This window comes from Hylobates moloch, unplaced genomic scaffold (genome assembly GCF_009828535.3).
Source record: "Hylobates moloch isolate HMO894 unplaced genomic scaffold, HMol_V3 SCAFFOLD_18, whole genome shotgun sequence".
Lineage (NCBI taxonomy): Eukaryota > Metazoa > Chordata > Mammalia > Primates > Hylobatidae > Hylobates > Hylobates moloch.
This window is the reverse complement of record NW_026652293.1, coordinates 53,770,845-53,788,361: the sequence shown is the minus strand read 5'-3', so window position 1 is coordinate 53,788,361 and position 17,517 is coordinate 53,770,845. Positions and strand designations below refer to the sequence as shown.

General features: G+C 38.7%; 3 protein-coding genes and 1 non-coding gene across 6 annotated transcripts in view; 2 read left to right on the top strand and 2 right to left on the bottom strand.

Moving 5' to 3' along the window:
• The window catches only part of RAB3GAP2 (RAB3 GTPase activating non-catalytic protein subunit 2), a 121,393-nt gene extending 118,152 nt beyond the window's left edge, over positions 1–3,241 (top strand). The window contains exon 35 of the mRNA XM_058430934.1: positions 165–3,241. Within this exon, the coding sequence (XP_058286917.1) occupies positions 165–320 (156 nt within the window). The 3' untranslated portion in view covers positions 321–3,241. The remainder of the gene's footprint in view (positions 1–164) is intronic.
• Positions 1–17,517, bottom strand: part of IARS2 (isoleucyl-tRNA synthetase 2, mitochondrial) — a 77,554-nt gene that overhangs the window by 19,458 nt on the left and 40,579 nt on the right. For 2 of the 3 annotated variants that reach the window (XR_009210912.1, XR_009210913.1), the window contains exons 16-23: positions 15,010–15,112; positions 13,871–13,996; positions 12,782–12,913; positions 11,536–11,642; positions 9,576–9,721; positions 8,404–8,594; positions 5,886–6,030; positions 3,802–4,039 (exon numbers count right to left, since the gene is read on the bottom strand). Coding sequence is in view for 1 of the 3 variants with exons in the window: in XM_032137433.2 (XP_031993324.1) it covers positions 3,897–4,039; positions 5,886–6,030; positions 8,404–8,594; positions 9,576–9,721; positions 11,536–11,642; positions 12,782–12,913; positions 13,871–13,996; positions 15,010–15,112 (1,093 nt within the window). In the remaining 2 variants the exon portion in view is untranslated. Of the gene's footprint in view, positions 1–3,490; positions 4,040–5,885; positions 6,031–8,403; positions 8,595–9,575; positions 9,722–11,535; positions 11,643–12,781; positions 12,914–13,870; positions 13,997–15,009; positions 15,113–17,517 lie in introns of those variants that run through there. The other variant, XM_032137433.2, reaches the window with a different exon arrangement.
• On the top strand, positions 7,177–7,747 carry LOC116457912 (small ribosomal subunit protein uS8-like). Its single transcript, XM_032753844.2, has one exon. It carries the CDS (start codon positions 7,188–7,190, stop codon positions 7,539–7,541), a length of 354 nt encoding a protein of 117 aa, XP_032609735.1. The 5' UTR covers positions 7,177–7,187; the 3' UTR covers positions 7,542–7,747.
• Positions 14,657–14,759, bottom strand: LOC116458169 (small nucleolar RNA U13). Its single transcript, XR_004245234.1, has one exon. It is a non-coding gene; the product is annotated as a small nucleolar RNA U13 (small nucleolar RNA).

The following is a 17,517-nucleotide window of genomic DNA, read 5'->3' as shown; positions in this document are numbered from 1 at the left end:
ATTGGATGTTTTCTTGAGTGCCTGGTTAATAACAGTATGAAGAAAATTTGACAAGTTTAATTCACCTAGTTACAAAGAAAAGCATTTTTATGTAATAACTCTTAAGTCAGTAACAATTATTGTTTAGTTGTCTATAACAGGTTATTTTTGTGTCCCATTTGCAGGACCCCCAGGACCTTCAAAACACTGAAGTGCCAATTGCAACAACAGCTAAACTAGTAAATAAAGTAATTGAGCTTTTACCAGAAAAACATGGGCAGTATGGTCTAGCCTTACACCTCATTGAAGCTGTGGAAGCCATATCTCTTCCTTCTTTATGACACTTACCTACTGGAAATAGTCTAAAATTATGATTATAACATGAACTAGTGCATGGTTATTTTACATAGTAAGACCTGGAATTTTATGGGAAAAGTATGTCTTTTTTTTTCCTTTTGTAAAATAAATAAAAGTATATACAACTTTTAAAAAGTGCAACCCTAGCTAAATTCCACTCCTTTGGTTAATACTGAAGATAAAATATAAACAAATGTCAACTCTGTTATAATTAATACAGATGTTTTACTGTTTATTTCTAATTCAAACAAACACTTAAGTAGCTTTATTGTTAAACTTTGCTATTTAAAATTGGTTATAATTTAGATTATGTTCTTATAAGATTCTATATTTCCTGTCTACAATGTTGTTGTAATTCAATTTAAATGTGTTCATGTACAGTCCCCATCAGTATAGAAACACCCCACTCTCCTTTAGTAAATGTTGAGAAAATGCCTTTGTTGTCATGCTCCAAATCCCACACTGGGCTGCCACCTGGGAGTTCTGGATACTGAAAGGTTCCTTTCCCAGAGGTTCTGCTGTTGCCATCAGAGGAGGATGACCGTGCTTCAGGAGGAAGAATGGGTTCAAGATCGTCATATTCATCAGAAGGGGACACTAAATAGAACCCTTAACCTGTTGTACTTGCCAAAATGGAGAATCGGAGGTGTGTAAAATGCAGCAAATTAATTATAATGTAAGTTAAGATTTGCTTTTTGCCAAGTTGCAAAGTTGTATCCACATCAGGTCACTGTAAAAATGTATTATCTTGTAAAACTTATGTAAAAAAAAAAAAAAAGGCAAAGATACTACAAATTTTAAGTCCAACTTTATTTTTCCTACAAGTGTTTAGAAATGCTTCTGGGATTTGCTAATGTTACCTGTCCTTGGGAACAGTATTGAAAAAACTGCTTAGTGATATTACAGCTTTAGCAAACCTACCTCACAGCTGGGATGAGAGGATAAAATACAACTAATTTTGTACCCTATAGTGCCTAGAGCAGTCCAAGTGCTAAATAAATATTTACTGATTAAAACCAAACTATAGCTACTCGGGAGGCTGCAGGAGGATCGCTTGAGCCCAGAAATTTGAGGCCATTCTGGGCAATATAGCAAGACCCTGTCTCGAAAAAAAAAAAAGAAAAAACCAAACTAACCAAAACTCTGTAAAAAGAGTGCTTTGAGCTCTACAAATACCAAGTATTTATTATGGTATATTTTTAGAATGTAGCCATACTGTGTAATTATGGGTATCTGTCATGGATCACAATTATTTATTCATAGTAAGTCATTGTGATACAGAAGTTTGTTTCTTCACTTCCCCTTAAGAAGCCAACTATAGTAATCATGCAAAGTTGAGGAGTATGTCCTTCAGGGATATAAAGAAAAACAAATCTGTTTTTTGAGCTAAAAGAGCACATCCAAACAAGAATTTAACTGGCTAAAATTTAGTAATTACTGTTAGTAACTATCAAACTTTTAAAATCTTACAAGATAAATGGTTAAGATGTCTTATTTGGGATGGGGGCCTGTGAGTCTGATTGAGACATACATTTTATAGAGTAGCAGCACTGGAAAGGGCTAGTCCAACCTCCCAGCCTCTGCTTGGGTCTCCACTGCCCCAGCCACACACATCCTAGAATTCTTGTAAACATATCTGGCTCTGTAGTAACAGTCACTTGTTATATGTGTTCTAAGAGATTAGTTCTTCCTGTGATTTTTCCAAGTACGCTGAACGTAGTAGTATGAATTTAAGGAGGCTAGTCAAAGAAACTTGGAGTTATAGGTATTTTTAAAGAATAAATCCTTAATCCCATCATCACTTGGTGGGGAGGGGGCACTTATTAAGCATTTTAGATAATAAAACTGGTTAAGCTTAATCTGGTAGAACAGACAATCAAATCTGGGGATTGCTGAGAACAATAATAAACTGAAGTATGGCTCACAGAATCCTAACACAAATCATTAAGTCTCTAGTTAGTTAGATTTGTTATCCTAAAATTTTTCATAAAATTTTAAAATTGAATTCTGACTTGTAAGAAAAGCGTTAAATATTTTACTACTTATCAAGGGCTTTTAAAATAAATAAATCTGATTGATAGGAAGAAAGGCAAATAAATACCTACGTAGACATTCTATAATAACAAAGAGCCATAGATGATAAAGGAATTAGATTTTAATGTAGAATGGGTGGTTTTGTAAAAAAGCACTTATTGTAGTTATTGATGAGAAGCCAGTAACCAGTAGTGTTTTCCTAGATATACGCGCACCCTCACACAACTTTCTTCATTAACATTAAATATGCATTTTCATCTTATTAAATTATATTGTATAATGCTAAAGGAAAACAAAGTGTTCAAATAATCATAACTTCTACATTACAGGTTCTGTTTAGATGTAGAACTAGAGGGGCCAGGGTAAATGTAGATAGAGATACATAGCACCATGCTTCTTAATGCTTCATACTTTTGCAAACAGAAAAAAAATTTTACTTTTATTATAAAACTTCATCTATGGTCAAAGTAAACACTGTTACATTTAAATTGCCTTTTAAAATCAATTGCGATCTAAAGTCAAAAATCTGAAATTTAATAATATGAGACTTACACTGAATATAATGTTCATTTAGAAATTGCTGTGGTCCATTTCATTTATAAGGGACAAATATTTTTACAGTACACTACAGCAACAGCGAAAGCCCTCTCTCGTCCTGATAGGAATGGGTTTGCTGGGTGTCTAGAAGTTAGATTCCTGCTGAATAGAATTAGCCATCCTTAAAAGATTTTAATCCAATACTGAACTGTTTATAAAATGCTTTCTCTATTGTAATGTACTGTAAGTAGTGAAATTCTGTATATACTGCTATTTTCTGTCTGTTCATTGTTGTGAACTTATGTATATTAGTGCAATAAATTTTCAGCTTTCATGTTGTTTCCTAAACATTCATAAGTATAACTAACTATTAAGAGATTTCTTCCTCTCTTAACAAATTTGGTGATTATTTTCTTTCTAATCCAACCTCAAAAACTAGCTATTTTGAAAAGGTTGATGTTCACTAATGGGAAGAATGAAATGGCCCTTCGCCTCTTAAGGGAAACAGGCCTCCGCCATTCCCTTTCAAAACTATACTTCTTTTACTTGATACTCACAGCTTCTGCACCAACATCAGTCAGTATTTTTCCAGAATGCCTTTATTTTCAGTATCATAGAATTTAAATACGGAGTCAAAAGATTTATAAAATATAAAACATTTTCTGCTCGGCCATATTTGAAGACAAGCTGAATACATATCTATGTTCTGAATAAGTCCATTATGGATATATATAGAAAGAGATGATATACATACATCCATCCACAGATACACACACACACACATATACTTCTGCATGTATATATACATAATTCTTTCTGTAGTTACAGGAAATACTTCTTTTATAATTCTGATTTTGACTCCCATCCTCCTCCATTTACTCATCCACTCATTACCTGAATCTTGGCTTTCTTTCCAATATTGTAAATAATCCATCTAAACTTCTAGCCAGTACTGTCAGGAGGGTTCTTGTTCGAGTGAGCTGTTAATACTATTTTCCCCTAACAACTTCTGCACATCGAGGACAGAGTGTATCTGAAGACTCCGCTGTATACTTCCAACAACGAGGGCATTTTTCTTTCGTAGTCGGCATGACAATTACTTTATAGGAAGACTCTTCACGAATATCACCACCTATAAAAAAATACATGAGGAGTATTTCTGATAGGCATTCAACTTGCAACACTGTTTCTTAATTGGTTTAGCAGAGGCTTCTTTTTCAGTCTTTTGTCCTGCCTTGGTAAAGCTAGTCAGACACTTCCCCATTTGCCCCATTACATATATAGCCAAGATAATGGGATCATACAACTCAATAACTGAAGAGAGCTGAGGAATTAGAGATCCCGTGACTCTGAGATTAACTGACATCTCCCAAGTCACCGAATTCTACATCTACTCAGGCAGAGCAGACTTTCTAGCTGTTAAATCTGGGTATAGTTCTGATGAATGACACTGCCTCTCCAGCTACATACTTGACTAAGAATTTTTAAAAGCCAAATTATAGTGACAACTACAGTGTCCTCACTCAATATATCTCGTGGGACAAAAGGAACCAAAAGTATCTCCACAATTAATACTCTTAGGCCTCAGATTGATAAAAATATAAAAGTAAATTATTTTCTAGTCATTGTACAAAGAGTACATGAACATTACATGGCCGGGCACGGTGGCTCACGCCTGTAATCCCAGCATTTTGGGAAGCCAAGGTGGGTGGATCACCGGAGGTTAGGAGTTCGAGACCAGCCTGGCCAACATAGTGAAGCCCCGTCTCTACTAAAAATACAAAAATTGGCCGGGTGTGGTGGCAGGCGCCTGTAATCCCAGTTACTTGAGGCAGGAGAATTGCTTGAATCTGGGAGGCGGAGGTTGCAGTAAGCCAAAATTGCACCATTGCACTCCAGCCTGGGTGACAAGAGCGAAATTCCATCTCAAAAAAAAAAAAGAAAAACTTATACAAAGTAAATTAAGCCAGAACTTTTACTACATGGTCTATGCTGCCAAGCCCAAATTTGAACTGATGCCTATAAGTTAGCTTCCCATCTCCTGGTACCCAAAAGCTATGAAAAACACAAGCAGCATAATCTTTGCCAAGATACCTGCTTATCTTTCTTTTTTTTTGAGACAGAGTCTCGCTCTGTCGCCCAGGCTGGAGTGCAGTGGTGTGATCTCGGCTCACTGCAAGCTCCGCCTCCTGGGTTCACACCATCCTCCCTCCTCAGCCTCCCCAGCAGCTGGGACTACAGGTGCACACCGCCACGCCTGGCTTATTTTTTGTATTTTTAGTAGAGACGGGGTTTCACCGTGTTAGCCAGGATGGTCTCAATCTCCTGACCTCACGATCCACCTGCCTCGGCCTCCCAAAGTGCTGGGATTACAGGCGTGAGCCACTGCGCCCGGCCTATTTTTCTTTATTAATGCAACTCTACCTCTACCAATGAAGATGAACCAGGTTGACTTTTAAAATCTTCTATAAAACAAATGTCGACAAAATGCTTGCTTATGAGATACCATCGTTAGAATGAGCTCAATAAAACTTCCTCCTTAACCCCTCACAAGAATGGCTAAATATTTTAATCTGGGGTATACATAATAGGAAATTTTAGAATCAACACTGGGGAACAGTGGGCAGGACTGGGCCAGTACTGGGGTACTAAGTATCAAAGCAGGGGGACGCAAAAGGGAAATGGAAGCAAGTCAGACTAACATACACTTCATATACGGTGACCATTATTTATTCAAAGGACAGAAAGAAAATCTCTCTCCCTCTTCTGTCCCTAGCCCTCAGTTCCCAAGATCATCAGGTAAGATAGTTTTAAGAGTGGGCTTAGAAACGTGGCAATTGTTTATATTATTTCCATAGAAAGATGTATTCCAAGTACATATCTACCTTTAGAATAAACCTAGTCCACTGGAAAGTTGGAGATGACCTATAATTACTCAATTCTCCAGATGTTACTTGTTACTTTCACCTCCTTCTTACCTTCTAAGTTGATGAGGAATTTCCCTTTAAGCTCAATTACATCTGCAGTCATCTCTCGTGGTTCCTGCGCCAGTAGAGTTGACTCAGAAGCCATCATTAATTCATTCAACTGAGAGGTGCTGGAAGTCTCTTCAGACTGCAGCATCTGGAAGGAAGCATGTGAAAGTTACAGTTTATGTTAAATTTGTACCATAAACTGAGGTTATAAAAAGAAACACTATAAAATCTCACGTTTAGAGAGGAACCTTCTGGTATACCATTGCATCCTGAGCAAACACCATTAAATGCATCAATCCTAATTAGCATAAAAGGTTTTAACTAAATATTTCCATCAATAGTATTTATTGAGAATACCAGGCACTTCATTTTGCCAGACCCTAAGATGTCTCTTATTTCTAATTGTCACATACATACACACAAAAAAAACCTATATGGTGTTTATTATCCTCACTTTACAAATGAAGAAACAAGCAAAGAGAGGTTAACTTGCCCAAGATTCTCAACCCATAAGTGGTGGAACTGCAGGTCAAGCCCAGGTCTGTCAGCCTCAAAGCCTTTTTTTTTTTTTCATGTATCATTGGGTGAGGGGCTAAAATACTATTTCAACAGGTACCTGCTTTTAGTAATGTATACTGATAGTGGCAATCTGAACAATACGCAGAACGCTTAGGAAGTAGACTGAATTTGTCTGATGAACACATTTTTCTCTGTAATTTTGATCTTCAAAGTGAGTTTGTAAGCTAACCAACACAGACATTCCTTTAAAAATTAAAGCCCATGAGAAACAGGAGCCTCAAAGAGATTAATTTGGTTTTAACAAGTTTATGCAATTAGTAATGGATAGAACCAGGACTCCATCTGACAGCTACTTGGTAAGATTCCTAAGGAAAATACATTCATGTTTTTGAAAATCCCAAAGTATCTTTGCCAATAAAATTGATCCAAACAAGCTGTTCTTCTTTTCAGTTCATTACTTAGAAAGCCTGAAGTCAAAGGAAACATAGTATGTAGGAAAAAAGGCCAGGACTAGGCTGTGTTACCCTGGCTAGGTCACAGCTTCAGCAGTCCTAACTTCCTCACTTGTAAAATGAACAGCTTCCCAAGTTTTAAATTTTAAAATGGGAACATCTCATCTATTATACCTACTAGCTATTTCGAGCTCAAATCTTAATCATGCTAATTACATCATTAAAAATTTAAATTGAGCTTATCATACAAAATAAGATGGATATTTTTTAGAAAACTGACACTAATAAAACTTTTAAAATATAGCTCTTTCCACCGTCTTTCTGCACCGCCACAATGGTGCTCATGAATGTCCTGGCTGATGCTCTCAAGAGCATCAACAATGCCGAAAAGAGAGGCAAAAGCCAGGTGCTTATTAGGCCATGCTCCAAAGTCATCGTCCGGTTTCTCACTGTGATGATGAAGCATGGTTACATTGGCGAATTTGAAATCACTGATGATCACAGAGCTGGGAAAATTGTTGTGAACCTCACAGGCAGGCTAAACAAGTGTGGAGAGATCAGCCCCAGATTTGATGTGCAACTCAAAGATCTAGAAAAATGGCAAAATAATCTGCTTCCATCCCACCAGTTTGGTTTCATTGTACTGACAACCTCAGCTGGCATCATGGACCATGAAGAAGCAAGATGAAAACACACAGGAGGGAAAATCCTGGGATTCTTTTTCTAGGGATGTAATACATATATTTACAAATAAAATGCCTCATGGAAAAAAAAATTATATTCATTGCCAATTCTATTCTTAAGCATTTAGACTGGAGAAAAATCACATCATCATGTTAAGCTATAAGCCAATCTGGCCAATCAACCCCTAAAACTCCCAAGAATAAAATTCTGATGGCCCTTCTGGAAATAAAAATAGGATAAATGCTTTGAAATATATGTGGTAACTTGCTGGAGAAAATGAATTTTCTCCAGATTTCACAAAATAAAAATGGAAACTCTTTTTGGGTTTATTTTGAAGCTGGTACAGATGGATGAAATTCTCAGGAAACCTGACCCTTAATACAAAACTCCCAATTTTTATACATTCAAAGACGATCGCGATCAATTTATATGTCACCTGTCTTCTAAATAGTCCTGAGGCTTTTCATTTGAAACAGAACTTTATTTATTCCGTCCCTGTCCCTACACAGTAACATGTACGTGTTACATGCACAGAACATGTTTTACAAGACATGGAAAAGAATATGGTGAAGTAGGAAACAAAGAATCAGTGACAATATCAGGATTAGAAGACGTAAACCCTAATTTCTAAATTAAATTTTTTTAATTTAGACACATTTTTTTAAATGTGCATTGACTTTGCTTAATTTATTAAAAGATATTTAAAAGTGAAAAAGTACATGAAAAGGAACATAATAGAATAATTGCATAGTAAAGTTACACATAACCCAATGTTATTTGATTAATTTAGACACATTTTAAAAGCAAATTTCAGGCAAAGCTCTAGGATACTAACACCATTTCAAAAGGTACGTATTGCTGCATACCTCTATTATCTCAAAAAGCAGTCCAGGTTCTATCACAATGACAACCTTGTACTCAGCTGCATTTTTGCCAGGGATGCTTCCGAGAAATGAATCTCGCATTGCACACGCACTCTCCACAGCTTCTTCCAACCCGGGCTTCTTCCAGATAGAACTAGTACTAATCCACCCAGTACGGAAAACACTCTTGGGCTCTTCAGAAGAACAAAAACAGTAAACTGCTTTACAAACATCCTAAAATGTATATGAAGCGATAACCATTAAATACTTACCATTAATGGGAAATAAGAATTGTCATTTATGGTAATCAAGTGATGAAATATTATGGATCCATCCTAATTATTTACAAAACATTTATATCAGCATTGGAAAATATTTGTTACATTTAAACAAAAGAGAAAATATATAATAAGATCTCAAAGAAAAAAAAGGATGCTTAGAAAAAAATAGAAATATCCCAATATTAACAGCTATCAGTAGTAAGATTATAAGTGACTTCCCCCTCTTTCTACACTTCTATAGTTTCTAATTTTTATAAACTTAATACAATCAGAAGAAAACAACTACCATAAAACTCACCAAAAGCACTATATTTTGTTTCAATATAACCTAAAATATATTTCAGAACTTTTTTTTGAGAAAGAGTCTTGCTCTGTCACCCAGGCTGAAGTACAGTGGCATGGTCTTGGCTCACTGCAACTTCCACCTCCCGAGTTCAAGCAATTCTCCTGCCTCAGCCTCCCAAGTAGCTGGGACTACAGGCGCCCACCACTACGCCTCGCGCATGTAGTAGAGATGGGGTTTCGCCATGTTGGCCTGGCTAGTTTTGAACTCCTGACCTCAAGTGATCTGCCCACCTCAGCCTCCCAAAGTGCTGGGATTACAGGTGTGAGCCACCATGCCAGCCATTTCAGAACAGTTATAAAGGTATTTCAGAAAAAAGGTGATTTCTTGACACTGTCAAGCTGCTAATACATTTCAGAAAGCACAGAATTCTGAAATTTACCCTACTCATCTACAAACAGGTGTAGAAACAAATACATGACCAAGACACACTGTGTCACACAGCAGTCACTGTAAATGGGTAAGTGCCCCTTTTATGAAGCAGATAAAAGTAGAAGTTGCACTTTATCAGGGATATTTCTCATTAAGAGAATAAACGAAGTATTCCTTACCTTTAATATAAGGTATGTGCTGGAACACCTCTTCAGCAAGGTGAGGAAGAATGGGAGCAAAAGAACGAACTATTACATCCAAAATTTCAACTAATGCAGTCTGACAAGAGCGTCGTTTGGGGTCATTTTCCTTTTCACAATAGAGCCTGAACAAGAACAACTTATTCAGCAGTTGACAATACTTTATACATTATAGTCACCAAGATGGGACCTGCCTCAGGTTGAGTTTATTCCTAGTGGCTAATCCTATGGCTCTAATCATCGTCTACTTAAAGAATACAATACACTCGGCCGGGCGCGGTGGCTCACGCTTGTAATCCCAGCACTTTGGGAGGCCGAGGCGGGCGGATCACGAGGTCGGGAGATCGAGACCACGGTGAAACCCCGTCTCTACTAAAAATACAAAAAATTAGCCGGGCGTGGTGGCGGGCGCCTGTAGTCCCAACTACTCAGAGAGGCTGAGGCAGGAGAATGGCGTGAACCCGGGAGGCGGAGCTTGCAGTGAGCCGAGATTGCGCCACTGCACTCCAGCCTGGGCGATAGAGCGAGACTCCGTCTCAAAAAAAAAAAACAAACAAACAAACAAAGAATACAATACACTCTCCTACAATTTTACTCTGTCCAGGTGTACCCACCTCCTTGAAAGCACTTATGGCTACGCTATCTCATTCTGTTTCTCAGGTGGATGACAACTAGAGTCTAGACTACTGTATTAAAGGACTATGAATAAGTTAGTGTGTGGCTCCCACGCACTACAATGCTATTAGTGTTTTAAGGGAAGGAGTAGGAGTTATAATCCCTATGTGCAAGGTCCTTGGGGTGCTGACAGGCTGAGGCTAACGCCTCAAACTGGACTCATTATCATAAAGATAGGACTGTCACCTGCGCACTGGAGCAACAGATGAAGACTTGGCATCAAGCCCTCTTCTACAAGGACTCTGCTAATATTATACAATGTTACCATATAATTGCACATATATATCTCTCTCTTCCCCTCAGGATTTGAGAACTCCTGAGAACAAGCATTACGTTCATCATCTGATATTAGCAGTGATGATTTTTTGAACACTTTATCAAGCACAGCGTTAAGCACATTATTGCTTTTCCTTCTCAGTCACGAGGTAAGTATTACTATAGCCATTTTACAGATGAAGAAACAGATTACAGAATAAGTTGCCCCAAATCAGAAAGCTAGTAAGCGGGAGGGCTAACCTTTATACTCAGACTTGACTCTGGAACCCAATCTTTTTTTTTTTTTTTTTGAGATGGAGTCTTGCTCTGTCGCCCAGGCTACAGTGCAGTGGTGTGATCTGGGCTCACTGCAAGCTCCGCCTCCCAGGTTCACACCATTCTCTTGCCTCAGCCTCCTGAGTAGCTGGGACTACAGGCGCCTACCACCATGCCCGGCTAATTTTTAGTATTTTTAGTAGAGACGGGGTTTCACTGTGTTAGCCAGGATGGTCTCGATCTCTTGACCTCGTGATCCTCCCGCCTCAGCCTCCCAAAGTGCTGGGATTACAGGCATGAGCCACTGCGCCCGGCCCAGAACCCAATCTTAATAACTGCACAACACTGCTCATCTTGCTCATCACTGTATCCCTGACGATTGCCAAACACAAGTAGGCACTCAAAAAATATTTGTTGAGGTTTTGTTGTTGTTTTTTGAGACGAGATCTTGCTCTGTCGCCCAGGCTGGAGTGCAGCGGCACAATCTCCACTCATTGCAACCTCCGCCTCCCAGGTTCAAGCGATTCTTGTGCCTCAGTCTCCTGAGTGACTCAGATTACAGGCATGTGCCACCACGCCCGGCTAATTTTTGTATTTTGTATTTTGCCAGACTGGTCTCGAACTCCTGGCCTCATGTCATCCACCCACCTCGGCCTCCCAAAGTGCTGGGATTATAGGCGTGAGTCACCACACCTGGCCATTGTCAAGCATTTTAATATTTAGTCATACATACCTATCTTTGATTATACTGAAATAAAAGTTAGAGAGCTCTCTGGTATAAAACGTCCGTAACAGCCGAACAACTTTTCCAAAATCATATTGTTTGTATAATTCGGTAATCTAGGGAACAAAGCCAAAATAAATTTGGAAGCTGAAACAAGCAAATGAAAATGTAAGTCATCATAAGCAAAATATGCTCCTTTCAAAAATTATTTCAAAGAGACAAATACAAAACAGGCAATATGCAAGAACTCCTGGGAATCTTCCAAATGTCATTTCTGGATAACACATTTGACTACACTCAGAAAATACTATTTTACTCTGAAAACTATGAAAGGACATTAATTAAGGAAAGAATGAGATTGTAAACAACAAAATCACACCATTTTAACAACAGCAAACAGTGGAAGTTACCAACAATTCATTAGTGTTCCTTCATTTATGCCTCATTTATTTTTGATTTGGGCAAATTGGTATGTACACCTCTGACTTAAGGGTACACTAATGCAAACACATTTCCAATTGTGAGAAAACACAATTTTTTTTTTTTTTTTTTAAAGACAGGGTCTCGCTCTGTCAACCAGGCTGGAGTGCTGTGGCACAATCACAGCTCACTGCAGCCTCAAAACCACGGGCTCAAGCGATCCTCCTGCCTCAGCCTCCCAAGGAGCTGGGACTACATGCACTCGCTAACACGCCCGGCTAATTTTTAAAATTTTTGTAGAAATAGGTTCCTGCTCTGTTGCCCAGGCTGGTCTTGAACACCTGGCCTCAAGCAATCCTCCCATCTCGGCCTCCCAAAGTGGTAGGATTTATAGGTGTGAGTTTCCATGCCCAGCCAGAAAACACAAATTATTTAAGTCTATATAAAAATGAGCAAGTATCTTATGAGACAAATAGGATAGTCCATTTTGGTTATTTCTGTACTTTATTATGAGGAGCACATTTGCAGATAAATGAAGTATAACTCCACTTTATTCCTTCTTGTTGGAAAAATAGAGCTAATCATGAGAGAAAAATCTGGTCCGAGGGGAAGTCTGGACATATTTCTCTAATCTTTTGAGAAACTTGAAAGATATGATAACACTTTATACCGAAGGACAACCTGGGAATGTGTGGAATTTAGCAAGTATAACTTTTTCAAGAGTGCTATAGTTACTATTTCCAGCAAGGTCTGTTCCACTCAGATAAAATTAAAATTTTAACCTACAATAGTGCTGATATTTCTAGTTTCCGAAAGTTTATTAATTTACATTTACCTTGTTTGCCAAATCCTGCAGTAAGTGTAGCATGTACTGGTCTATGACATACATATCGTTAACAGGGATGGAATCTGTTTCTGGGTTGAAATCAGCCACATTTCCCAAAAGAAAGCGGAGTGTATTCCTAAGCTATTCATAGGAAGAAAAAATATGCAGTTAAAAAAATTTAATGGTGCCTTCAATTTTCACTGAAAAGTTATTTTATTACTAACTCTTGTCATTTTCTTAATGGGGTATTTTTATTATCATTCCAAATAAGACCACAAATGTAAAAAAATAAAAATCAGAAAGTACACAATAAACTCCTATTCCTGTAGCCCGGTTATAGGAACAACCACTGGGTTTTATGCCTAAGGACTGAACTTTCATTACATTTCTTTATTACGTTGGGGCAAATCACCTTTCAGTAGCCCAGTTTATTCATGTGTGTGGGTCAGAATAATGTTATTTCACTTGCTTCACAGGTGAAAATAAAGATACATGGAAAAATGTGAAAGGTTATTGAGTATATAAAAGTATACAAAATTAATATAATCTATACTATGCTATATTACATTCTATATATTAATAAAATATAAAGGATATTATATACAAATTATATAAAATTACTGGTATTACTACCAATGTTTTGAAACAAATAAATTTACACAGGAGTTTTTTTTTGAGACAAGGTCTTGCTCTGTCGCCAGGCTGGAGTCCAGTGGTGCGATCTCGGCTCACTGCAACCCCCGCCTCCTGGGTTCAAGCGATTCTCCTGCAGCCTCCCAAGTAGCTGGGACTACAGGCACGCGCCACCATGCCCAGCTAATTGTTGTATTTTTAATAGAGACAGGATTTCACTATGTTGGCCAGGCTGGTCTCGAACTCCTGACCTCGTGATCCACCTGCCTCTGCCTCCCAAAGTGCTGGGATTACAGGCATGAGCCACCGCGCCTGGCCAACACAGGGGATTCTTAAAATCTCACAATATATGAAGAACTTGTTTTCATTCAGTTTTTTTCAGTGCCAAACAAAATGTGTCTCATTTTTTAAAACAATGATTTGACAAACTTGTCCTTTAGAAATAGGAAGAATAATAGTTCTAACCTTGCCAATATCATCTCTGGCAGCATTGAGTACGGATGGGCCAATTGTAACTTCGGTGAAGACATTGGAATCAGCTACCCACCAGCGAAGGACATCAGCACCATACGGAGGCTCTTTGCTTTGATCCTTTTCATTGAGAAAAAAATATATAAACACAATGGCTTTCAATTCCAATTAGCCGAACAAATGTTTTAGGTAAAGCTCCTATTCAGAAATTTTTGAGCACAATGTAAGTATAAACTATACTAGCATTGTAATGAAATGCGGGCTAACAATCTCAAATTAGGCTGTATCTAAAAACGAAACTGGAAAAAGAAAGAGCGTGCTCTGCAATCTTGTTCAACGCACAAATGCTCATACCTAATCTCTTCCCTGGTCATGTCTGTTTCCATCTATTAGAGCTGGTGGTTAGACACACAGTAGTGCCAGGGAGGTCTCTACAATAAGGGAGGGGAAGAGGAAGGACTGCTTTTCCTTTCACTATTTCCTAGCAACTCTGTACACAAAACAATGAATGGTTACAGGATGTTAGGAGGGCAGTAAAAAGCTACAGGAGTTAAAAAATAAAAAAAAAAACAGACAAATGATTTATTTCACAAAAGCAGCTCCAAAAACCCCCCCAAATTATCAGCAACCTCAGATTTGATGTACATTTAGGACCTGCTTTAAAGTGTATAATTTTCAACAATATAATAATGAAATGTGCACTTAGAAGTTGCAATCTCATTTTTCCTTTTATCATTTCCATTTAACTATACAATTAACACTTCACACATTTTTTTTCCACTTCAGACAGCAATGTGCCAACACTGTAACAAGGTTTGAGGGAGGCACACCTCACACAATAGTGCGAAAACCCGATCATCACGCTTATGAATCACAAATGGATCTACACATTTTAAAGGCTCTCAGACAATTAAAAATGAAACATCGTGGTTTGGGACCTAACTGGAGAGTCAGGCCTGAAATAAGTTAAAAGGACCACAATTCCAGCCTCTGCCTTTTTCATTGCAATCGTGTTATTTGAGAGTATAAAAGATAGTTTTTAGTTTTACATTGAAGTAACTATATTAAGGGCTTTGGCTGCCAATTTAAGATCCTTAAAACGAAAATAAAATACATTTTAGAGAATCACCTACTTGTCCTCCATTAACGACAACATCAGGATGAATGACATTCCCAAGAGACTTGGACATCTTTTCTCCCTTTTCTCCAAGGGTAAATCCATGAACAATCACTGTCCTAAAGGGACAAATCAGCTATTTTAATGATAAATACAATTATAATTATCTTTTTGAAGATTAGGTACAGCTTAAAAATATGACACAAAAATATGATTTTTCTTGACTGATTATGAATAAAACTTTTTCTTTTTTTTCCTTTTTTTCTTTTTTTTTTGAGATGGAGTCTCACTCTTGTCACCCAGGCTGGAGTGCAATGGCATGACGTCAGCTCACTGCAATCTCCGCCTCCCAGGTTCAAGGGATTCCCCTACGTACTTCTGACCTCAGGGGATCCACCTAACTCGGCCTCCCAAAATGCTGGAATTACAGGTATGAGCCACCCCGCCCGGCCGAAACCTTTCCTTAAAAGTCAAATTGGCTGGGTGCAGTGGCTCACACCCGTAATCCTAACACTCTGGGAGGCCAAGGCAGGCAGACACTTGAGGCCAGGAGCTCGAGGCCAGCCTGGCCAATATGGTGAAACCTTGTCTCCACTAAAAATACAAAAATTAGCCGGGTATAGTGGCATGTGCCTGTAGTCCCAGATACTCGGGAGGCTGAGGCATGAGAATCACTTGAACCCAGGAGGCGGAGATTGCAGTGAGCTGAGATCGTCCCACTGTACTCCAGTCTGGGCAACAGAGTAAGACTCCATCTCAAACAAAAAAAGTCATTCTTAGCTCATGTATCACAATAGTTAAATAGTTAACTCTAGACTTACACAAAGGAAAACTTTAGATATTTTCATCACTAAACAGATTATTTTCTGAGCTTCTGCTATGTACTGATTTTATCATTAAAACTAACCAGGTTAGAAATAGCAAACTATAGAGACAGCAAGGAGACCAGTGGTTGCCAGGGGCCCTGGGGTGGGAGTGGAGATTAGCCACAAATGGGCATGAGAAAACTTTTTAGTGTGTTGGAAATGTTATAAAACCTTTTGTGGTGATAGCGGAAAAACTATATAATTCACTAAAAATTAAAAAAAAATTTTAATGAAAAAATAAAACCAGGAAAAAGCATGTCTTAAAAAGAACAGATTGGCCGGGCGCGGTGGCTCACACTTGTAATCCCAGCACTTTGGGAGGCCGAGGCGGGCGGATCATGAGGTCAGGTGATCGAGACCACGGTGAAACCCCGTCTCTACTAAAAATACAAAAAAAAATTAGCCGGGCGTAGTGGCGGGCGCCTGTAGTCCCAGCTACTCGGAGAGGCTGAGGCAGGAGAATGGCGTGAACCCGGGAGGCGGAGCTTGCAGTGAGCCGAGATTTGCGCCACTGCACTCCAGCCTGGGCGACAGAGCGAGACTCTGTCTCAAAAAATAAGAACAGATTATCATCTCAAAATTATTTTCAAAAGACAATTTGAAAAAAATAGGATCTGCCCTTTTATTGGTCTTTAAAACGCATGTTAAGAAACAAAACACATGTAAAAGGGCCAGGTGTGGGGGCTCACGCCTGTAATCCCAGCACTTTGGGAGGTTTAGGAGGGTGAATCACTTGAGATTAGGAGTTCGAGACCAGCCTGGCCAACATGGTGAAACCCCGTCTCTATTAAAAGTGCAAAAATTAGCCGGGCATGGTGGCATGTGCCGTAACTCCAGCTACTTGAGAGGCTGAGGCAGGAGAATCGCTTGAACCCAGGAGGCAGAGGTTGCAGTGAGCCAAGATCGCGCCACTGCACGCCAGCCTAGGCAATAGAGCAAGACTCCATCTCAAAAAAAAAAGAAACATGTAAAATGTTCTGGGATGGGTTTTTATCCTAAGAGAGCCACAATCTTAAGCTAAGCTATTTAGGAATCTTTCTGATTAGGACTTTCACCTACACGTTTGAAAAAGTAATTATGTGTACTAAATGAGAATACCTAATTTAATAAAATTCATGAAAGCAATGTTTCAGTTCACTAGCCACTATGGATATTACAAATATAAAGGACATCTGCACTCAGGCTGTCTTCTCTCAACCTCGAATATCCTTCCCTACATTCCTCCTAGTCAAGTTTTACCATAGATCAAGATCTAGTTCTAGGCCAGGCATGGTGGCTCACGCCTATAATCCTACCACTTTGGGAGGCCAAGGCAGGAGGACTGCTTCAGGCCAGGAGTTTGGGACCAGTATGGGCAATGGGAAGAGAATGCATCTCTAAAAAAAATTAAAAATTAGCCAGGTGTAGTGGTGCATGTCTGTAGTCCTAGCTACTCAGGAGGCTGAGGCAAGAGGATTGCTTGAGCCTAGCAGATGGAGGCTGCAGTGAGCTCTGACCACACCCATTGCATCCAGCCTGGGTGACCGAATGAGGTCCTTTCTCAAAAAAAAATTTAAAAAAATTTAAAAAAACTACATAAGTTTCCCCAACTACTCCAGTCAATGCTGACTTTTTCTTCAAGGAGTTATGATCTGCATCACACTCACAAGACACCTTGG

Bases quoted from the DNA above. Each gene is read 5' to 3' on its own strand.
- LOC116457912 (XM_032753844.2), top strand. From the start codon at position 7,188: ATGGTGCTCATGAATGTCCTGGCTGATGCTCTCAAGAGCATCAACAAT.